The sequence below is a fragment of the Neofelis nebulosa genome, chromosome 5 (assembly GCF_028018385.1).
Source record: "Neofelis nebulosa isolate mNeoNeb1 chromosome 5, mNeoNeb1.pri, whole genome shotgun sequence".
Classification (NCBI taxonomy): Eukaryota; Metazoa; Chordata; class Mammalia; order Carnivora; family Felidae; genus Neofelis; species Neofelis nebulosa.
In genome coordinates this window covers 99,709,570-99,731,165 of record NC_080786.1, presented here as the reverse complement: position 1 = coordinate 99,731,165, position 21,596 = coordinate 99,709,570, and the positions used below count along the sequence as shown (strand labels likewise).

Genomic DNA, 21,596 nt, shown 5'->3' with positions numbered 1-21,596 from the left:
CCCTAAGTCTCAGAGAGGTCATGTAACTGATATGTGACACAGTGGGATTCACATTATCTCTCTATTAATTTCCACTATATCACATCACAGCCACATTTATACACCAAGCAATAGATAAAGAATGTGAAAATAAGAGTATTACAATAGAATTTAGAAACCTTAGTTCTGACCCTAGTTCCACCACTAATAGATGAGCTGTGAGACTTTTTTCAGACCGTTTAATCCTGCTGTAAAAGAAGTTGTATTTAATCTTTTGAACTCTATTTCACTCATGCATGTGATTTTAGGAAGTCTCTTGTTTACAACATTAAAACAAGATTTAAACTTTATTTGAAATGAAACTTTAAAATTTATATAAAATGGCTAGGAAGATAAATTTCAGACCAAAAAGAAACTGTTTTTCCTGCACTGGACTATTCATCTATTGAGACTGTAAGAATATTGGTCTAGCTGCTTCAGACTGCCTTTACCAGGGAAAACAGTGAATATAAACTGCTAAGTGTCTCCACAAAACTGGTACAAAGTACCCTTCTACAAAGCAGATTTTAAATATGAAAATTTGAATGGGCACCTGTTGGGATGAGCACTGGGTGTTGTATGAAAATCAATTTGACAGTAAATTTCACATTTAAAAAAACAAAAATAGGCTTAAAAAATAATGATCATGATATATTGATAAGTTAAAAATAAACTAAATTAAAAATAAAAGTAAAAAAAGAAAATTTGAATGGGTTTGTCAAAATGGGAAAGCTTCATTAAAAATATACACACACAGTACAATCAATCATTTCTCTATAAAATGAAAATTGATGCATAATTTGTGAATAAACTATAAATTATCTGCAAATTATTTGTCATTAATTAATGGCTGCCTAAGGGAAAAGAAAATAAATCATCCAGAGAGCCAAAAAAAATAAATAAATAATCATTGACTATACTTCATACAACTTAAACCAGTCTTGCCTTAAATTTTATTATGAGACAACTGAGAAACCAAAAAAGGACCCCCTTGGTATGGTCAATCCATCTCCACATTTCACAGAGAACACATGGCTTTTTCCAACTTACTTGTTGGGCAAATAGAATCATCAAAAACCTCATCATCAGATCCAGACTCATCTTCATCACTCTCTAGGCTGGATTCTTCTTCACTTGATTCATCACTATCTTCTTCTTCATCTAAATTGAGAGGAAGGCATTGTTAATAAGCAGAGAAGTTCCTGTGTTAAGCTAAATCCCAGATTTTAAAAAAAAGTATTTTTTCCAATGAGTTGGTCATTAGGAAAATAACAGAGAAATCAGGCACTTAGTCAATATGTTTGGAAGAGTTTAAAATGGTTAAAGACAATCCTATCCAAAGCAATCTACAGATTCAGTGCAATGCCTATCAAAACACCAATAGCATTTTTCACAGAATTAGAATGAATAATCCCAAAATTTGTATGGAATCACAGAAGACCTTGAATAGCCAAAACAATCTTAAAAGCACAAAACCGGAGGTATCACAATCCCAGGTTTCAAGATATGCTACTAAGTTATAATAATCAAAACAGCATGGCACTGGCAGAAAAATAGACACCTAGATCAAGAGAACAAAATAAAGAGCCCAGAAATAACCCACATTTATATGATCAATCTGTGACCAAGGAGAGAAGAACAGACAATGGGGAAAACAGTCTGTTCAACAAATGGTGCTGGGAAAACTGGACAGATATATGCAAAAGAATGGAACTAGAGCACTTTCTTTGGGGGGGGGGCAGGGGGGGCACTTTCTTATACCATACACAAAAATGAACTTAAAATGGATTAGAGACCTAAATGTGAGACCTAAAACTATAAAACTACTAGAAGAAAATATAGGAGGTAATTTCTTTGACACTGGCAAAAAAAAACCCATCTTTCTAGATATTCCTCCTAAAGCAAGAGAAACAAAAGCAAAAATAAACTATTGGAACTACACCAAAAGAAAAATCTTTTGCACAGTGAAGAAAACCATCAACAAAACAAAAAGATAACACGGTGAATGGGAAAAGATATTGCAAATGATGTAAACAATGAGCTAACATCCAAAATATATAAGGAACTTCTATGACACCAAAAAAAAAAAAAAAAAAACCAAATAATTTGATTAAGAAACAGGTAGAGAACCTGAATAGGTATTTTTCCAAAGAAGACATACAGATGGCCAACAGACACACATGAAAAGATGCTCAACATCACTCATATTTCAGGGAAATGCAAATCAAAACCACAATGAGGTATCACCTTACACTTGTCAGAATGGCTAGAATCAAAAAGACAAGAAATACCAAGTGTTGGTGAGGATGCAGGGGAAAAGGAACCCTCTTGCACTGTTGGTGGGAATGTAAATTGGTGCAGCCACTGTGGAAAACAGTATGGAGACTCCTCAAAAAATTAAAAATAGAGCTACCATATGATCCAGTAATTCCACTATTGGGTATTTACTCAAAGGAAATGAAAACACTAGTTCAAAAAGATATATGCACCCTTACATTTATTGCAGCATTATTTACAATAGTCAAGATATGGAAGCAACCCAAGTGTCCATCAATACACACATATATACACAATGGAATATTACTCAGCCATAAAAGAGAGGTGAGCTCTTGCTACTTGCAACAACATGGATGGATCTAGAAGGCATAATGCTAAGTGAAGTAAGTCAGAGAAAGAGAAATACCATGTGATTTCACTTATAAATGGAATTTAAAAAACAAAAACAAATGAACTAAGAAAAAAAAAGCAGGAGCAGAGCCATAAATAGAGAAAACAAACTGATGGTTGCCAGAGGGATGGGTGAATGGGAGTAGAAAGTATAAGCTTTCCAGTTATGGATGATAAGTCATGAGACGAAAGGTACAGCATTGGGAATATTGTCAGTGGTACTGTACTAGTGTTGTCTGGTGACAGATGGTAGCTACACTTGTGGCAAGCAGAGTATAACATAGAGTCACTATGCTGTACACTTGAAACTAATGTAATATTGTTTGTCAAGTATACTTCAATCAAAAATTATTTTTATTTAAAAAAAATTTTTTAATCTTTATTTATTTTTGAGACAGACACAGCATGAGCAGGGAAGGGGCAGAGAGAGAGGGAGACACAGAATGTGAAGCAGGCTCCAGGCTCTGAGCTGTCAGCACAGAGCCCGACGCGGGGCTCGAACTCACGGACCGTGAGATCATGACCTGAGCCAAAGTCGGACGCTTAACTGACTGAGCCCCCAGGTGCCCCAAAAATTATTTTTAAATAAATAAAATTCTACAAAATAAAATAACCAATTAAAAACAAACAAAAAATAAATAAATGGTTGAGGATGCAGAGACCATAAGCTCAAATGCCTGCAGAATGTAGTGCAATTAATTTCAATGCATTGAGTCGAAGAGGGTTGAGACCAAGCTGCCAAACTGCTTATGCTGTGACGTACCTAACACACCCTTGGTTTTATAGGTCCACAATTACTAAATCAGAGTGCCTTGAAAAGAATCTTTTCATAACTTCCCTGAAGTAATGCTATTTATAATCTTTATTTAACCTACTTAGTGTGAGTATTTGTCTTGCTGCAAAAATATTAAGGTGTTTGATTTTAGAGATCCTGCACTAACCCCTGTTGGGGGTGTTAGTTGACAAAGACTCTCTTCTTTGACCAAATTTGAGTCAGGTTCCTCTGAGTCCTCTCTCTGACAAGTAGTGGACCATAGGTTTGGCTATTGACCCATTTGTCCAGTTTTAGCAAGAATCCTGCAGCATCAATTTAGTAAAATCCCCACACTCTTGATATTTGATCAGATTCCTCCTTATTCCTTACCTTCACTATCTTTTTACTCTGGCCAGGCTTCAGTTAAGAACCCTGTTAGGTCAGTCTTGCAAAGAATTACCCTACCTCTTAGTAATTTTCCACCCACTGACTCCCAACCTGTTCCTTGGCTATAACTCTCCACTTGTCCTTGTTATATTCAAAGCTGTGCTGATCTCTCTCCCCTATTATAAAATCCCACTGGGGGCACCTGGGTGGTTCAGTGGGTTGAGCGTTCGACTCTGGCTCAGGTCATGAGCTCATGGTTTGTGGGTTCAAGCCCACATTGGTCTCACTGCTATCAGCACAGAGCCCACTTCTAATCCTCTGTCCCTTCTCTGTCTCCCCCCACTTATGCTCTCTCTCAAAAATAAATTTTAAAAATAAAATAAAATCCCCTTGTGGTAGTGACCCTGAATAAAGTCTGCTTTATTGTTCTTTAACAAGTGCCATGAATCATTTTTTCTTTAACAGTGCCATATACAAAGCTTTTATAAAATATAAAAAAATATAAATACTAAAGCTCATCTGCTACCAAGAGTTTTAGATAAGCAATTGTAGATTCCCACTCTATGCTGTTTTCTTTTTAAACACTTTGAGGCGATTTATGAGCTATAGATCACCAATTGGCAATTTCTATTTTATGGAACATCAAGTTAGAAATAAGACATGCACCTCATACTCTCTAGAAGATTTCTTGAATTTATTATCTCCTTAAAATTATTTTAGGTGGTCTGTATCATTTTATGAAATAAATCAGCAGAGTTTAAAATTAGACTAAAATTCTTTTCATAGATTTCAATTTTGAGGAAGATGAATTAGGTCTATTTTTTTCCTATTCCTCCTGCAAAATACAGCTAAAACTTGGACATTATATGTAAAATAAACAGAAGATTCTGAAAAATGGAAAGAAGGCAGACTAAATATGAACCTCAGGACCTGAGAAACAACACTGTGGTGAATTTTTTTGGGTCTTCTTTTCCTCTTATATTTCAGACTTAGAAATGAATAAATTAGTGGCCTGGAAATACCAGTAGATACAGCTATAAAAAGGCCCAACAAGAGCCTGCTCTCTCTAGCCAAACAGCCAAGAAAGAGGAAGCCTAACAAGACAAATTTTTTAGATAATACTCTAAATAAACACCACAGGAAAAAAAATTGTGGTCCCACTCCCACCCCCATAAATGAAGGTGAAGTGGGGAAACTAGACATTCACCCTTGCAAAGCTGCAGTCAGGTACCCCACATTCCCACCACCCAGGATGGTATCAGAGAAGACCAAGCAGGGAACCGGGATATTTGTTCCTGCTGGCTGGTAACCAGCCATGCTTTCAACCCCCACCAAGATGTCTGTGGAGACCACACGGGCACCCTGTATTTCTACTTTCACCTGGCAACAATAAGACTCACTTCCTCCTCCGACACAGGCCACATTAGAAGAAACCTAATGGAGGAGGAGGAGGAGAGGAGGGGGAGGAGGAAGAAGAAGAAGGAGAAGGAGGGGAAGAATAAGAAGAGGAAGGAGAAGCAGAAGAAGCAGAAGCAGAAGCAGAAGCAGAAGAAGAAGAAGAAGGAGAAGAGGAAGAAGAACCCTAGTGGAGAGTCAGGACTTTCACCATTGCCCACAGGTACCAAGGCCATCCCCACTATGTTGTCAGTAGAGACTACATGGAGAATCAGAACTCCAGAACAAAGAGATCCTCCTTCCCTTGAGTCACAGTGAAGGCTGAGTACCTCCACCTGGCAATAAGGAATATACACATACCCTTTCTCTGTCAGAGCAGTGTTAGAGAAAGCCAAATAAAACAGAGGAATTAAGTAAGATACAAAGTCTCCTAACATAATATGTAAGTTTCCAGGTTTCAATTGAAAGTTACTAATCATACCAAGAACCAGGAAGATCTCCATCTGAATGGGAAAAGACAATGGATAAATGTCAACATTAAGACGACAGAAATGTTAGAATTAATTGACAAAATATTTAAAATAGCCATAATGAAAATTCTTCAATGACCAATAATTAACACACTTTAAGCAAATAAAAAAATACAAAGCCTGTTCAAAGAAATAAAAAGTATCAGGAAATAAATGATACAAAGAAGAATTAAATGGAAGTTTTAGAACTGAAAATACAATAACTAGAACAGAAACTTAGTGAATGGGCTCAACAGCAGAATGGAGGGAGACACAGGAAAGCATCTGTAAACCTGAAGAGAGAACAATGGAAATTAGCCAGTTTGAAAAACAGAAAGAAGAGTAAAAAAAACAACAAAAAAACAACAACAACAAAAAAAAATAAATCCCAAGCCTCAGAGCCTCAGGGACCTATGGGACTATAATGAAATGTCAAACAGTCATGCCATGAGTCCCAAAAGGAGTAAAGAAAGAGGGAGTTCTCAAAAGCACTTGAAGAAACAATGACTAGAAACTTCTCAAATTTGGCAAAACATAAGCCTACAGATAAAAGGAGTGAAGCCCCATCAGTATGAACCCAAAGAATCTACTCCAAGGCACCTCATGGCCAATCTTCTGGAAACTAAAGACAAAAAATCTTGAAGGCAGTGAGGGAAAAGTGATTCTTCACCTATAAGTGATGAACAATTTGAATATCAGGGGATTTCTCATCAGAAACCATGGAGGCCAGAAGGAAGTAGCACAATATTTTTCAAATGCAGAAAGAAAAAAAAAAGTAAACCTAAAATCCTATACCCAGGGAAAATGTCTTTCTGAAATAGAGGAAATCAAGACACTTTCAGATTAAGGGGGAAAAAAAATTGCCACTAGTATACCTACCCCAAAAGAGCAGATAAAGGAAATTCTCTAAACAGGAGGAAAATTCTTTTTTTTTAAGGAACTTGGAACATCAAGGAAGAATAAATATGATAAGCAAAACTATAGGTAAATATAATAGGCTTCCCTCCTCCATTTGGGGGATTTAAAGGCAGATGAGGATTCTATACATGACTTAAATTGGTAAAATGATGACACTGGTGGTCTGGGATAAATTATGTATATATAATGCAATTTATAAATCAATCACTAAAGATGTTGCACAATGAGATACACTCAAAACACTAGAGAAAATTAAAATGGAATTCTAAAAAAATGTTCAAGTAGCCCATAGGAGGACAGGAAAATGTAGAAGATAGAAAACAGAGAGAATAAAAAAAAAAATTAAACGACAGACTTAAGCCCTAACACATCAAATGTAAATGGTTTAAGTATACCAATTAAAAGACAAAGAGTGGGTGAAAAACGTTAACTATATGCTATCTGCTAGAAATTCACTTCTAATAATATAGTCAAATTGAAAGTAAAAGAAAAGATATATCATGCAAATATTAACCAAAGCCAAGCAAGAGTGGCTATATTAACATGAGATAAAGTAGACTTCAGAGCAAAAAAAAATTACTCTAGACAGAGAAAGACCTTATATAATGATAAAAGTGTCCATCTACCAAGAAGACATAGCAATCCTAAATGTGTATGCATAAAAATAACAGCACTACAAAATATGAAGCAAAAACTGACAGAAATGAAAAGAGAAATAGATAAATCCATGATTATATTTGGAGACTTCAACACCGCCTCTCTCAGCATTTGATTAGAACTCTACAGAAAATCAGACTACAGACTACAGAAGTTGGTTAATAGCATCATTAACCAATAGGATCTAATTGACAGTAATAGAAGACTTAACCCAAAACAGCAGAATATACATTCTTTTCAAGTACCCACACCAAGACAGACCATATGTTAGACCATCAAACAAATTTCAACAACTATAAAAGAACTGAAATCATGCATAACGTGTTCTCTGACCACAATGGAATCAAACTAGGAATCACAAACAGAAAGATAACAGGAAAATCTCAAAACACTTGGACCCAAACAACATACTTCTATATAATCCATGGGACCTAGAGGAAAGATCAATGCAAATTTTAAAACTGCATTAACATGAATGAAAATGAAAAAAAAAACTTACCAAAATTTGTGGAATACAGCTAAAGCAGTGTTGAGGGAAATTATAGCACTAAATTAGAAAAGAGAAAAAGTCTTAAATCAATAATTCACTTTGAAACCTAAAAACAGAAGTGCAGAATAAATCCAAAGCAAGCAGAAGGAAGGTAATAGTAAAGATAAGAGCAGAAATCAATAAAATTGAAAGCAGAAAAATAGAAAACAAATCACTTCAGCAAAGAGCTGGTTTGTTCTCAAAAAGATCAATAAAATTGAGAAACCTCTAGCAAGTCTAAAAAAATAGGGAAATAACAAAAAAAGCTACCAATATCAAGAATGCAACAGGTGATATTACTACAGACATTACTAATGACCTTGCAGACATTAAAAAAGATAACAGAAATACAACGAACATCCCTACACACATAAATTTGGCAACTTGGATGAGACAGACCACTTTCATACATACAAAAATACAAATTACCACATTTGAAAAGGTCTAGAACTATTGAAAACATCGACTCTGTAATTTTAAAACTACCCTAAAGAAATCTATAGGTCCAAATAGTTTCTCCGGAGAACACTGCCAAACATTTACATGATTAACACCATACACATTATCTTCTAGAAAATCAAAGAGAAGACCTCCTGATTCATATTTTGAAGCTAATATTATCCTTATACTAAAACCAGACAAAGACAGTACAAAAAGGAGAAATAAAGCAAGCTACAGACCAATGATCCACATGAATATATAGACATAAAATTTCTTTTTGTTTTGGGGGGGTTTAGGTATTTTTGCTGTGGTGTGTGTGTGTGTGTGTGTGTGTGTGTGTTTTAAGTAAGTTCCACACCCAACGTGGGGCTTACATCACAACTCCAAGAGCAAGAGTTGCATGCTCTACTGCCTGAGCTAGCCAGAGGCCCTTAGACACAACATTTTTAAATAAAATATTAGCAAATAGAATTCAACAATATATAAAAAGAATTATGTAACATAGGGAGAGGATATTTCAAGGGTGTAAGTCTGATTCAATAATCAGTGATCAGCCAGTATAACCCACCATATTCACAGGATAAAGAAAAAAAATCACATAATCATCAACCAATGCAGTAAAACATCTGAAAAAAATCAATACTCATTCATAATGAAAACTAGGAACAGAGGGGAACTTCCTCAATTTGATAGAGTATCTATGAAATACCTACAGGTAGCATACTTAATGGTGAAAGATTGAATGTTGTCTGCCTCAGATTAGGAATAAGGCAAGGATGTCAGCTCTTGGCACTCTATTTCAATATAATACTGGATGTTCTAATCAGTGCAATGAGGCAATAAAAGAAAATGAGCATAAAGATCAGAAAGAAAGAAATAAAACTGAACATATTTGCAGATGAAATTATTGTCTACATAGAAAATCCCAAGGAATCTATCAAAAACTCCTAGACTAAGTGATGTCACAAGTTAAGTGATCAATATCTACAAAGCAACTGTATTTCTATATGCCAGTGTGAACATGTGACACCAAGATTAAAAATAAAACAGCATTGGGGCACCTGGGTGGCTCAGTCAGTTAAGCATCTGACCGGCTCATGTCATGATCTCGCGGTCCGTGAGTTCGAGCCCCACGTCGGGCTCTGTGCTGACTGCTCAGAGCCTGGAGCCTGTTTCAGATTCTGTGTCTCCCTCTGTCTCTGACCCTCCCCCGTTCATGCTCTGTCTCTCTCTGTCTCAAAAATAAATAAATGTTAAAAATAAATAAATAGGGGCGCCTGGGTGGCTCAGTCGGTTAAGCGTCAGACTTCGGCTCAGGTCATGATCTCGCGGTCCGTGAGTTCGAGCCCCGCGTCGGGCTCTGTGCTGACAGCTCAGAGCCTGGAGCCTGTTTCAGATTCTGTGTCTCCCTCTCGCTGACCCTCCCCTGTTCATGCTCTGTCTCTCTCTGTCTCAAAAATAAATAAAACGTTAAAAAAAATAAAAAAAAAATTAAATAAAAATAAATAAATAAATAAAAGTAAAACAGCATTATAAAATTCTACTAATGTGTATTATTAGTATGCCACTTATTTCACTTTCTAGGATTTTGTATGAGATTTTAATAAAATATTTCTACTGCTAAAAGAATTAAATAGCACTTAAAATCACTTTTAAAAAAGGACATACTTAGGTATAAATCTATTAGAACATGAACCTGAATTTTATGTTGAAAATGGTGTAATGCTGATGAGAGAAATCAAAGCTCTAAATACACACTGTGCTCATTCACTGGATGATTCAATGTAGTAAGGATGCAGGTTCTCTCCAAACTGATATAAAGGTTTAATACAATTGCTGTCAAAATTCCACCAAGATTTTTTGTAGATATAAAAAAATATTCTAACATATGGGAAGTTATAGGAAATAGGATAGCTAAAATAACATTGAAGAAGATGAATAAAGTGGAAGGAATTAGTCTACCTGACTTCAGAACTCAATGGCCTCTGTAATTAAGACTGTAGTATTGGTGAAGAGGAGACAAATTGATCAACAGAGCCAAACACGCAGAAATAGATCCACACAAATACACGCAACTGATTTTTGACAAAGATCAAAAGCAATCCAATGGGAGAAAGCTTTTCCAACAAATGGTGCTAGAGCAAATGGACATTCACAGTAGGCAAAAAAAGACCTTGGCCTAAGTCTCACGCCTTATATAAAAATTAAGCCCAAATGTATCACAGACTTTAATGTAAAACTATAAAAATTTTAGAAATAGATAGGAGAGAATCCTTGGGACCCAGAGCTAGGCCATGAATTCCTAGACTTTGACACCAAAACAAGACCCAAAAAAAAAGAAAAATTGATAAATTGGACATCAACAAAAAATAAAACTTTTGTTCTGTCAAAGACCCTGTTGAGGGAATGAAAAGAACAAGCTGCAGACTGGAAAAAAATATCTGCAAAGCATCTGACACAGGACTAGTATCCAGACCATAACAAAGAACTCCTAAACCTCAAGAATACAAAAGCAAAAATCCTATTCAAACATGGGCAAAAGACATGAAGAGATATTTTATCAAAGATGACAATCAATTGGGAAATGAGAAGATGTGCTTGTTAAATGAAACTACCCTAAAGCTGCCTTGGACCAGATACACACACACAAGTCAACTCCAGATGGTTAGAGACCTACAGGTTTATAATCTCTTCTTCAACCTCAGAGCACCTCTGTCTATGTTGTAGTGAATAAAAAGTGAGAAATATGTCCTTAGCTACTTCTCCATTTCATGCTAATGAGAAAAAAGATAAGATCATATGTTAGAAAGAAATTCAAACCGGCATCTCCTTCAACCTCCTTTTTCTTCACCCGCTTAATCCTCTTCTTCAGGACTTTCATGAGAAAATTAGTAAATTTATTGTTTTCTCCAAGAGCTGCTTGGAAACCAGCATAGAGTGCTTTTTCTTGGTCCTGGAGCTTGGTGATTTCATTCTTTTTCTCTTCCATCTCTTTAAGAGTTTCATTTATTTTCCACTAAATGAACAAAAACAGAACAAGTGATAGAGTATTTCTGATAAACCAGGCTCAGAGAACAAGGTATATTACAATGTAAGGTTACAATTCACAAACATTTGGAGGGAGAAAAGACAAGAGAGGAGGATTAGAACAATGGAGGGAATTAAGCTGAGAAGATGAAGAAGGAAAAGAAGAATCAAATCCCCTCCATAACTAAAGGATACAGCCAGCCAGCACTCTCCTGTCCGTTCATACTTGCATATCCTGTTCTTCTTTGTCTAATGAATTAACACGCTCTTGAAGTATGTTCTCCTGTTTTTCAAAATTCTTGAGGAGAAGCATTTCTTGAAATAATGTGACATGGTGAAGGTCAGATAATTTCATCTGAATATCTAGTTTCAGTTTCTGGTGCCTCAGAAGACGAAGCTCTGCATCAAAGGTGACAATCAGTTCTTTGATCTGAGGTGGAAAAAGATTTGAGGGTATATGAAAAGTTAAGACCAGGTAACTATTTTTAAAACTACCTAAAAATACCAGTTTGTTTAGGTAAAAGCATTTTCTCATTATACCGTTATTATGGAGAAATAATTATATGGGCTCATGTGGCATGTATGTGTAAGTCTTACAAATCAACTTAAGTGGTAGGGATTCTGTAACTATAGTCCTTCCAGCTGTTTCTTTACCATTGATTAAGCCATTAATTGAGAATGCCCTTCTTTCTGTACTGTATGGTTTAAATCGGAGACTATGAGCTCCTTGTGCATAGTGTTTATATCTGCCTCCACTTTACCCGACAGTATCTCTACAGTGCCTCTCATACAGGAAGCACTAAATATTTCCCTCAACTTCTTATTCTGAAAATTTTCAAACATTTTAAAGGTGATTTAATTTTATAGAGTTGGGCTGAGAACAAAGTACTCCCCAAGCCCTGGTCTAAACCTTATCCCACGGCCATCCCAATGATTTTAAATGCTTGGTTTTGCTGATTTTGGCACAGTTTCCTCCTCACCCCATCCCAAAGGAGAGGAAGACATTAAGAGAGAGTCCCAAGGTCTGGTTCTCCTGAGGAAACTAGTACCATAGGTAGAAGACAAACCATTCCATGTTTTTCATCAGTCTGTGAATCATGGGGAACCTCAACAGTCAAAAACCTGTAATGAGTGAGGGCCCAGCACATGGCTGAAAAAAAATTAAGAGATTGTAGTTTGGGAACAGTGAAACTACTGCTAGAGAATTTGAGAGCTTAAAAAAAAAGGAGGAGTACCTGGGTGGCTCAGTCAGTTGGGTGTCTGACTTCGGCTCATGTCATGATCTCCCAGTTCGTGAGTTCAAGCCCTGTGTTGGGCTCTGTGCTGACAGCTCAGAGCCTGGACCCTGCTTCAGATTCTGTGTCTCCCTCTCTCTGTGCCCCTTCCCTACTTGTGCTCTCTCTCAGAAAGAATAAATGAATAAACTTAAAAAAAAAAAAAAAGAAGAAACCTTTTAATTATCTATGGTTGTAGACTAAGTGGGCTCCTCTTTAATGTTTGTTCAACAAATTTGAATTATTTTGATATTTATTTCAAGGCAGGACTGTATTTATTTTAGTGTAACACCATTCTGGAACTGTACCACTTAAACACATAGGTGTTTAAGTTCGTGAGGTTCACACTTGTTTTGCTGTCACTTGTCTGATAGTCTATAAGCTTAATTAGGATAGAGAATATGTCTGGTTAGAGTACTGTTACATCCCTACTACCTAACTACCACTATTCCTGCGCAAAGAATGTCCAATGCATATGTTAATACCATTAATACATTAGCTACAATGAAATCAATCAAACTCTTTATTGAATATCTACCATAGGTCTGGCATTTCCTAGACACTGTAGGCAAATCAAAAGATTATATGTGGCCTTTCAAGAGCTGTGAAATCTAATTTGCAAGACAACAATAACACATTTGAGCACTGAGTGATGTACAGAATTGTTGAATCATTATATTGTACCCCTGAAACTAATACAATATTGTGTGTTCATTATACTTCAATAAAACAAAGAATACACATAAAACAGCAAGAAAAATAAGTGCAAAACCTGAAGTGCTACTTATAGGTGCACTTGGAGCTTAGAAAAAAGATGAGTATGTAATGTGGACAGAAGGTTCTGGAGAAGATTTGGAACTGTGATGAGTTTTGAATGATGACTCACATTTGAAAGGAAAGCAATGCAAGTAGAAAGAGATAACAAAGGAAAAAGCAAATATAAAACTGAGAATGGGGTAGGGAACAGAAGCAGGGAGAGGGAGGAAGAGTAAGGCTGGATGAAGTACAGATATTGGGTGAAGAATACGTTTGGGAAACTTTCGGGGGTGCCTTCACAGGGTGGAGCTGGACAGACATTTAGGAACAAAATCCTACGCTGCTGGCAGCAGAGAGCTGTCTATCTGGGAAAGGTTCTTTTCCTTCCAGATTCAGAGCACCTCCTATACAACTGGCCCCAACCTGATCTGGTTTCCTAGAAAAAAAAAAATAGGTGCCATTCCAGCTCCAGAACAAATTTGAAGCCAGTCATCACCATGAACACTCCCACTAATGAGGCAAATCACACATTAGAGAAAGAGAAGGAGGTAAAAAAAAAAGGAGGTAAAAAAGGAGGTAAAAAGCAGAGGGAAACTTTCTCTGGAAAGTTTTTAAATTATGTTCCATCCATCATCTGAAAGCTGCTCCATCATTTGCCCTTTACCAAGACTTGAGTTAGATGCTGATTAACATGGATTTGCTCTTAATTCTTAGCTTTGCAGAAAGCAAAAGGTTTAAAAGCTCCAATGTTCTTGGGCAGAGGGCAATGGGTTCCAGAAAGCCAGAGATGGGGAGGAAGCCAAGCCTTCAGTGGGCTGGTCAGTGAGAAAGATTATTATAGAGAGTGTGTATACACACACACACACACACACACACACACACACACACACAAATAATAGATCTAGTTCTTCCCTTCTCCCCTCTTTCAGCTTTAAAAAGGCATAGTTTCACCCCTTACCCTGTTGGTCAAATACTCTTGCATGTACACATGCTTAATCTCGTCTCTCTTCATAATCTCCAGCTCTAGATCAATTGGATCTGCTTTTTCAAATTCCATTAACTTTGGAGTATCTACAATTAGTGCTAATGCCCTTGATGATCTAGACAATGAATCTCTTGTTGTCAAATCACCATCCTTTCCAAAAGAGAGTTTGAGAAATCCTCCACCTGCGCCTGTAGACCGTCTCTGTTCCAGTTCAGAGGGCTTTTCATCCTGAATCGTCATATGCTCTTGCTTAAAATTTAGGAGAATTTCCTCATCATAGTGAAATCTCTTTTCTGGAACTTCTTCTGGGTGTATCTGAGGGATTTCAGGAATAGGGATGTGCTTGGATATGTGAAGAGTTGACTGAATGCTCTTCAGTTCTTGCACCAGGCACTGTATTTCCTCAATAACAGCCACTTTAAGATCTCGAAGAGAGAGGATGCATTTGTTCATGTGCATTTTCTTTGAATGGGCCTAATAAAAAGAACAGAAGGAAACAAAATGACAACCCAGTTTGAAATATGATTTCTGTCCCTTGACAGGTATCCCTAGCAAAAAGCCAAAATAAAAATTTTGTTATCTAATTATATACAGGATTATTCCTATTCTCTACTAAGTTACTCTTTTGTCTAACTTTTAGGCTGTTTCCAATTTAGCTTCTCCAAAAGAGGAAGACAGTATGGATGTGACCTCTGGTATCCCTCGGCTGGCCTGTAGGGCTAAGTTCTGCTGTTCTCTTCCCACCACCCAGGGGAAGTTCTTCCTGAAGGCTTGTACTCAGCCAAAACCTAGACAGTAAAAGCTCATTCTCTGGTCAGGAACACACACACATAACTGCCCTTCCCAGATGGAAACTCAAATTCCATTGGCTGAGACACATTTATGGTTGTCTACTTATTTCTTCTGTATTTTGGCCACATTATTACTGTTATTTCTTGTGCAGGCAACGTCATGACCCTGAATTGCAATATCATAGCACACCAAGAGATTCCAGGATACTTCCTTTGTTCCTGATCCACTTATCTAAGCCAAGTTGTGGCCCCTACCTCAAGCCACAGGAGCCATTGCTCCCTCATTACAAGATGTTTCCCCACTCTTTGTTTTCAAAATGTTCTTACAAGAGCCTATAGGCACATGCCGCCCTAATCCTGTATACAATTAGGTAACAAGATGGTCCAAAGGCTATTAAGAGTTACTTTGCATAAATATACAGGTTAAAAAAAATCAAAATATACTTCTCCAAATTGACAGTAATTCTGTATTATTCAGGAACTTTAACAGCCAGCTCACATCAATGGATATATGACCCAGATAGAGTATCAATAAGGAAACAGTAGCTTTGAATGACACATTAGACCAGATGAACCTAACAGATATATAAAAAATATTCCATCTCAAAATGGAATACACATTCTTTTCAAGTACAAATGGAATATTCTCCAGGATAAATCACATGTTATGCCACAAAAAAAAAATCTCAACAAATTTAAAAAGATGGAAATCATATCATGCATCTTTTTTGACCAAAGTGGTATGAAACTAGAAATAAATTACAAGAAAATATTAGAAAGAACATAAATATATGGAGGTTAAATAACATGTACTCAATAATGAATGGATCAACTGAGAAATCAAAGAGGCAGTAAAAAAAAAAAAAAAAACTACATGGGGACTCATGAAAATGAAAAAAACAGTCCAAAATCTTCGGAATACAGCAAAAGCATTTCTAAGAAGGAAGTTTATAGTGGTAGAGGCCTACTCAAGAAACAAGACAAAGCTCAAATAAACAACCTAATCTTACACCTAAAGGAGTTAGAAAAAGAACAAAGCCAAAAGCTAGTGAAAGGAATGAAATAATAAAGATTAGAGTAAAAGTAAATGAAATAGAGACAAACAAAACAATAAAAGATCATTAAACCAGGACCTGGTTTTTGAAAAGATAAACAAAAGTGATAAACATTTAGCTAGACTAATCAAGAAAAAAGAGAAGACTCAATAAATAAAATCAGAAATGAAGGAGGAGAAATAACAACTGACCTACAGAAATGTAAAAGAGTTATAAGAGAATATTATGGAAAATTATACGCCAAGAAATTAGACAACCTAGAAGAAATTAATAAATTCCTAGAAGCATATAACTTTCTAAAACTGAAGAATAGAAAATATGAACAGACTAATTATTAGCAATGAAATTGAATGAGTCATCAAAAAACAAAAGTCCAGGCCCAGATGGATTCATAGGTCAATTCTACCAAATATTGAAAGAAGAGTTAATACATATTCTTTTCCAAATCTTCCAAAATATATGAGGAAGGAAAGCTTCTAGGTACAGCCTATAAAGCCAGCATTACCCTGACATTAAAACCAGACAAAAATCACAATAATAACAACAAAAACTACTACTACTGCCACAGGCCAATATCTCTGATGAACATAGACACAGAAATCGGTAAGATATTAGCAAACCAAATTCAACAATACATTGAAAAAATTATTCACCATAATCAAGCAGAATTTATTCTTGGGGTGCAAGGGTGGTTCAATATTTGGAAATCAATGTCATATATCACATTAATCAGAGAAAGAATTCACACTATATGATCATCCCAATAGATGCAGAAAAAGCATTTGACAAAATTCAACAACCATTCCTGATAAAAAAATCTCCCAACAAAATAGGTTTATAGATAACATACCTCAACATAATAAAGGCCTTATATAAAAAACCCACAGCTAACATCATAACTCGATGGTGAAAAACTGAAAGTTCTTCTTCTGAGATCAGCAACAAGACAAGGATGTCCACTTTCACTACTTTTATTCAACATAATACTAGAAGTCCTAGCCACAGCAATCAGACAAGAAAAAGAAAGAAAAATGCATCCATATTGGTAAGGAAGAAGTAAAATTGTCACTATTTGTAGATGACATGATACTTTACATAGAAAAAACCCTAAGGACACCATCAAAGAATTACTAGAACTGGTCAATTAATTTTGTAAAGTTGCAAAATAAAAAAATTAATATACAAAAATTTGTTGCATTTCCATATCCTAATAATGAAGTAGCAGAAAGAGAAATTAAGAAAACAATCTCATTTACAATTGCACCAACAAAAATAAAATACCTAGCAAAACTTAACCAAAGAAGTGAACACTTGTACTCTGAAAACTATAAAACATTGGTGACACAAATTGAAGAAGACACAAATAAATGGAAAGATAGTCCATGCTCATGGATTGGAAGAATTAGTATTGGTAAAAATATCCACACTACCCAAAGCAATCCACAAATCTAATACAATCCCTATCAAAATATGAAAAGCATTTTTCACAGAACTACAACAAATAATTCTAAAATTTGTATGGAATCACAAAAGACCCCAAATAGCTAAAGCAATCTTAAGAAAAAATAACAACACTGGAGGTATCACACTCCCAGATTTCATGATATACTACAAAGCTGTAGTAATCAAAACAGTATGGTACTAGCACAAAAACGGACATGTAGATCAATGGGCAGAATTGAAAACCCAGAAATAAACCCACACTTATAGAGTCAATCTATGATAAATGATGCAGGAATATACAATGGGGAAAAAGGTAGTCTCTTCAACAAATGATGCTGGAAAATTGGACAGCTACATGCAAAAGAATGAAACTAGACCACTTTCTTATACCATAGATAAAAATGAACTCAAAATGGATTAGAGACCTAAATGTGAGACCTTAAACCATAAAATTTCTAAAAGAAAACATAGGCAGGGGTGTCTGGGTGGCTCAGTTGGTTAAGTGTCCAACTCTTAGTTTTGGCTCAGATCATGATCTAACAGTTCATGAGTTTGAGCCCCACATGGCGCTCAGTGCTGACAGCATGGAGCCTGCTTGGGATTCTCTCTCCCCCTCTCTCTGCCCATCCCCTGCTTGTTCTCTCTCTCACTCTCTCTCTCTCTCTCTCTCTCTCAAAAATAAATAAATAAACTTAAAAAACTTAAAAAAAATAAAGAAAATACAGGCAATAATTTCTTTGACATCAGCCATAGAAACATATTTCTAGATTTATCTCCTAAGGTAAGGGAAACAAGAGCAAAAATAAACTGTTGGAACTACACCAAAATAAAAAGCTTTTGCACAGCAAAGGAAACCAGCAACAAAACTGAAAGGAAATCCAGTGAATGGGAGAAGATATTTGTAAATGATATATGCAATAAGGAGTTAACATCCAAACTATATAAGGAACTTAAACGACATGAAAAAAAAATCCAATTAAAAAAAGGGCAGAGAACCTGAATAGACATTCTTCTAAAGGAAACATACATATGGCCAACAGACACACGAAAAGATTCTCAACATCACTAATGATCAGGGAAATACAAATCAAAACTACAATGAAATATCATCTTATGCCTATCAGAATGGCTAGTAACAGAAAGACAAGAAATAACAAGTGTTGGCAAGAATGTGGAGAAATAGGAACCCTTGTATACTGTTGGTAGAAACATAAATTGGTGCAACCACTATGGAAAACAGTATGGAGGCTCCTCAAAAAATTAACAATAGAATTAGCATATGACCCAATAATACCACTTATGAATATTTATCTGAAGAAAATGAAAACACTAGTTTGAAAGACCTATGCACCCCTATGTTTATTGCAGCATCATTTACAATCTTGATATGGAAGCAACCCAAATGTCCATCCACAGATGAATGGATAAATAGGTGGTATATACATACAATGAAATATTATTCATCCGTAAAAAGCATGAGATCTTGCCATTTGGGACAACATGGATGGCCGTAGAGTATATTATGCTAAGTGAAATAAGTCAGAGAAAGACAAATACCATATGATTTCACTGGTATGTGGAATTTAAGAAACAAAACAAACAGAGAAACAAACAAACAAACAAAAACCCATACTCTTAAATACAGAGAACAAACTGGTGGTTGCCAGAGGTGGGGTGGGGAGATGGGTGAAATCGATAAAAGGATTAAGAGGTACAAACCTCTATTTAGAAAATAAGTAAGTCACATAAATGAAAAGTACAATATAGGGAATATAGTAAGATTGTAGTAATGTTGTTCAGTAACAAATGGTGACTACACCTATTGTGGTGAGCACTGAGTAATGTACAGATTTGATGAATCATTATATTGTTTACCTGAAACTCATATAACACTGAATGTTATACTTCAAAAACAAAAGGCACTTCTCCAGGCAGTCTTAGAAAACTTACCTGTATAATTACCACCTATGAACCAAGAACATTATAAGAAAATAGAGGAGATTTTTTTTTACATTCTTAAGAACAAACCTTTCAAGCATTAAAGTAAAACTCAAAATCCAGCACTTCTGTGAATGGTGGACCACTTTGAAGCACCTGGAGGACTAAGAATTAAGCTTAAAAGAACAAATCTAAGCCAGCCTGATGACTGTAAGGCTCGCCTCTTTGAAGAACCCTTTTTACATACCAATATTTTCTTTTTAGTTTTACAAATACCACACATACCTAAATACTGGCCACAGGGAAGTGGGATATATAATATGTTATTTCCAAAAAAACTTGAAATGTTAGTAATTTTTAATTTAGCCATGACAGTAATGACCATTTGTTGACTTTGACCATCACATTAACGTTGTGAGGCAGACTAGATATGTTTTTTTGTTGTTAATTGGTATTAATACTCTTTTAACAGACAATATAACTGAGGCTTAGGGAGATTTACATGACTAGCAAAGTTTATGTGCCTATTAAGTGGCAGAGATGGAAACAGAACTCTGATCTTCTGACTTGTAGAATAGCGTGCTCCACATTAATTTACACTGTTTTAATAAAATGGATTTCAGTGTAATGCAGTTCAGTCCAATACATGATACATGTCCATCATCTCTAGCTAGACCATGAAATTTCAGGTTGGATGACTGGCAATTGTACTCAAAAAACATTTCTCTATGATGATGGATCAGATGTGATAGATGAAACAAGAATTATCTTAAAGGAACAGCTAGAAAAACAATCTAGACACAAGAGAGAAAGATGGCAGTGTAGGAGGTCGCTGGGCTCACTGCATCCTGCTGATCACTTAGATTCCACCCACATTGGCCTAAATAACTCCAAAAACTGCCGGAAGAGTAGCAGAACGGACTCTCTCGAGCCAAGCATAGACAAGACACCCACGGAAGAGGGTAGGAACGGCGGAGAGGCCATGCGTGCTATACAGGCTGGCGGTAGGGAGCTGGGGTAGTGGAGGGGCAGCCCACAGGGCAAGGCAAGCTCCTGAAATCTGGCTTGCAAAAGCAGAGGGGCTGGACTGCCTGAGTTCTGACAGCCAGTGGGACTTAACACCTGGAATGTTAAAAGTCAACAACTCTGCTCTCAGAGAGAATACCAGGAGGGAGAGTTGTTGAGTCCCAGAAGGAGAGAGCTCAGCGGGGGAACAAAGGTGCTGTCAAGTACCATTTCCCTCTCCCATACCCCAGCTGAAACTCCAAAGGGAACCAGTTCCCAACGCCGAACTTGCTTGCACTGCGCAAACACCCAACACTGTGCTTCTGCGGATTCATTCCTCCAATGGGCCTGCCTCCCTCCTTGTGCTGCAGGGTCTCTCCCACAGGGACCACTGACAGCAAAGCTAGCTAAGACTGCCCCTCCCACCACTGTGCACCTTGTGGATCCACCCCATCTAATACACCCTGTCCAGATCCCATCGAAGCAGCACCACAAGCCTGGCAGTGTACAAGCAGCCCAAACAGGGGCCACACCACTCCACAGTGAGTCTTGCCCCTGGGAGAGGGGAAGAGAAGGTACACACCAGTCCGACTGTGGCCCCACCCACCAACACAAGTTTCCCCGGACAGCACAGGAGAGGTGTCCTGCAGTTTAGAGCTACCACAGGGACTAGCCAAAATGATGAAATGGAAGAATTCTCCTCAAAAGAAACTCCAGGAAGTAGCGACAGCTAACGAATTAATCAAAAGTGATTTAAGCAATATAATGGAAGAAGAATTTAGAATAATAGTCATAAAATTAATCGCTGCACTTAAAAAAAGCATAGAGGACAGCAGAGAATCTATTGCTACAGAAACCTAGGGAATAAAAAATAGTCATGAGGTGCAATACTAAATGCTATAATGCTATAAATGCTGAAAAATGCTATAAATGAGGTGCAAAATAAAATGGAGGCGGCCATAGCACAGAATGAAGAGGGAGAGGAGAGAATAGGTGAATTAGAAGATAAAATTATGGAAAAAGAGGAAGCTGAGAAAAAGAGAGATA

The 21,596-nt window shown here is 36.5% G+C and overlaps 1 protein-coding gene across 3 annotated transcripts in view; it reads right to left on the bottom strand.

Moving 5' to 3' along the window:
- Positions 1–21,596, bottom strand: part of CFAP44 (cilia and flagella associated protein 44) — a 158,351-nt gene that overhangs the window by 12,528 nt on the left and 124,227 nt on the right. For 2 of the 3 annotated variants that reach the window (XM_058731393.1, XM_058731394.1), the window contains 4 exons: positions 14,291–14,791; positions 11,529–11,732; positions 11,096–11,291; positions 1,069–1,179 (listed from right to left, as the gene is read on the bottom strand). In XM_058731393.1, the coding sequence (XP_058587376.1) occupies positions 1,069–1,179; positions 11,096–11,291; positions 11,529–11,732; positions 14,291–14,791 (1,012 nt within the window). The remainder of the gene's footprint in view (positions 1–1,068; positions 1,180–11,095; positions 11,292–11,528; positions 11,733–14,290; positions 14,792–21,596) is intronic. The other variant, XR_009262176.1, reaches the window with a different exon arrangement.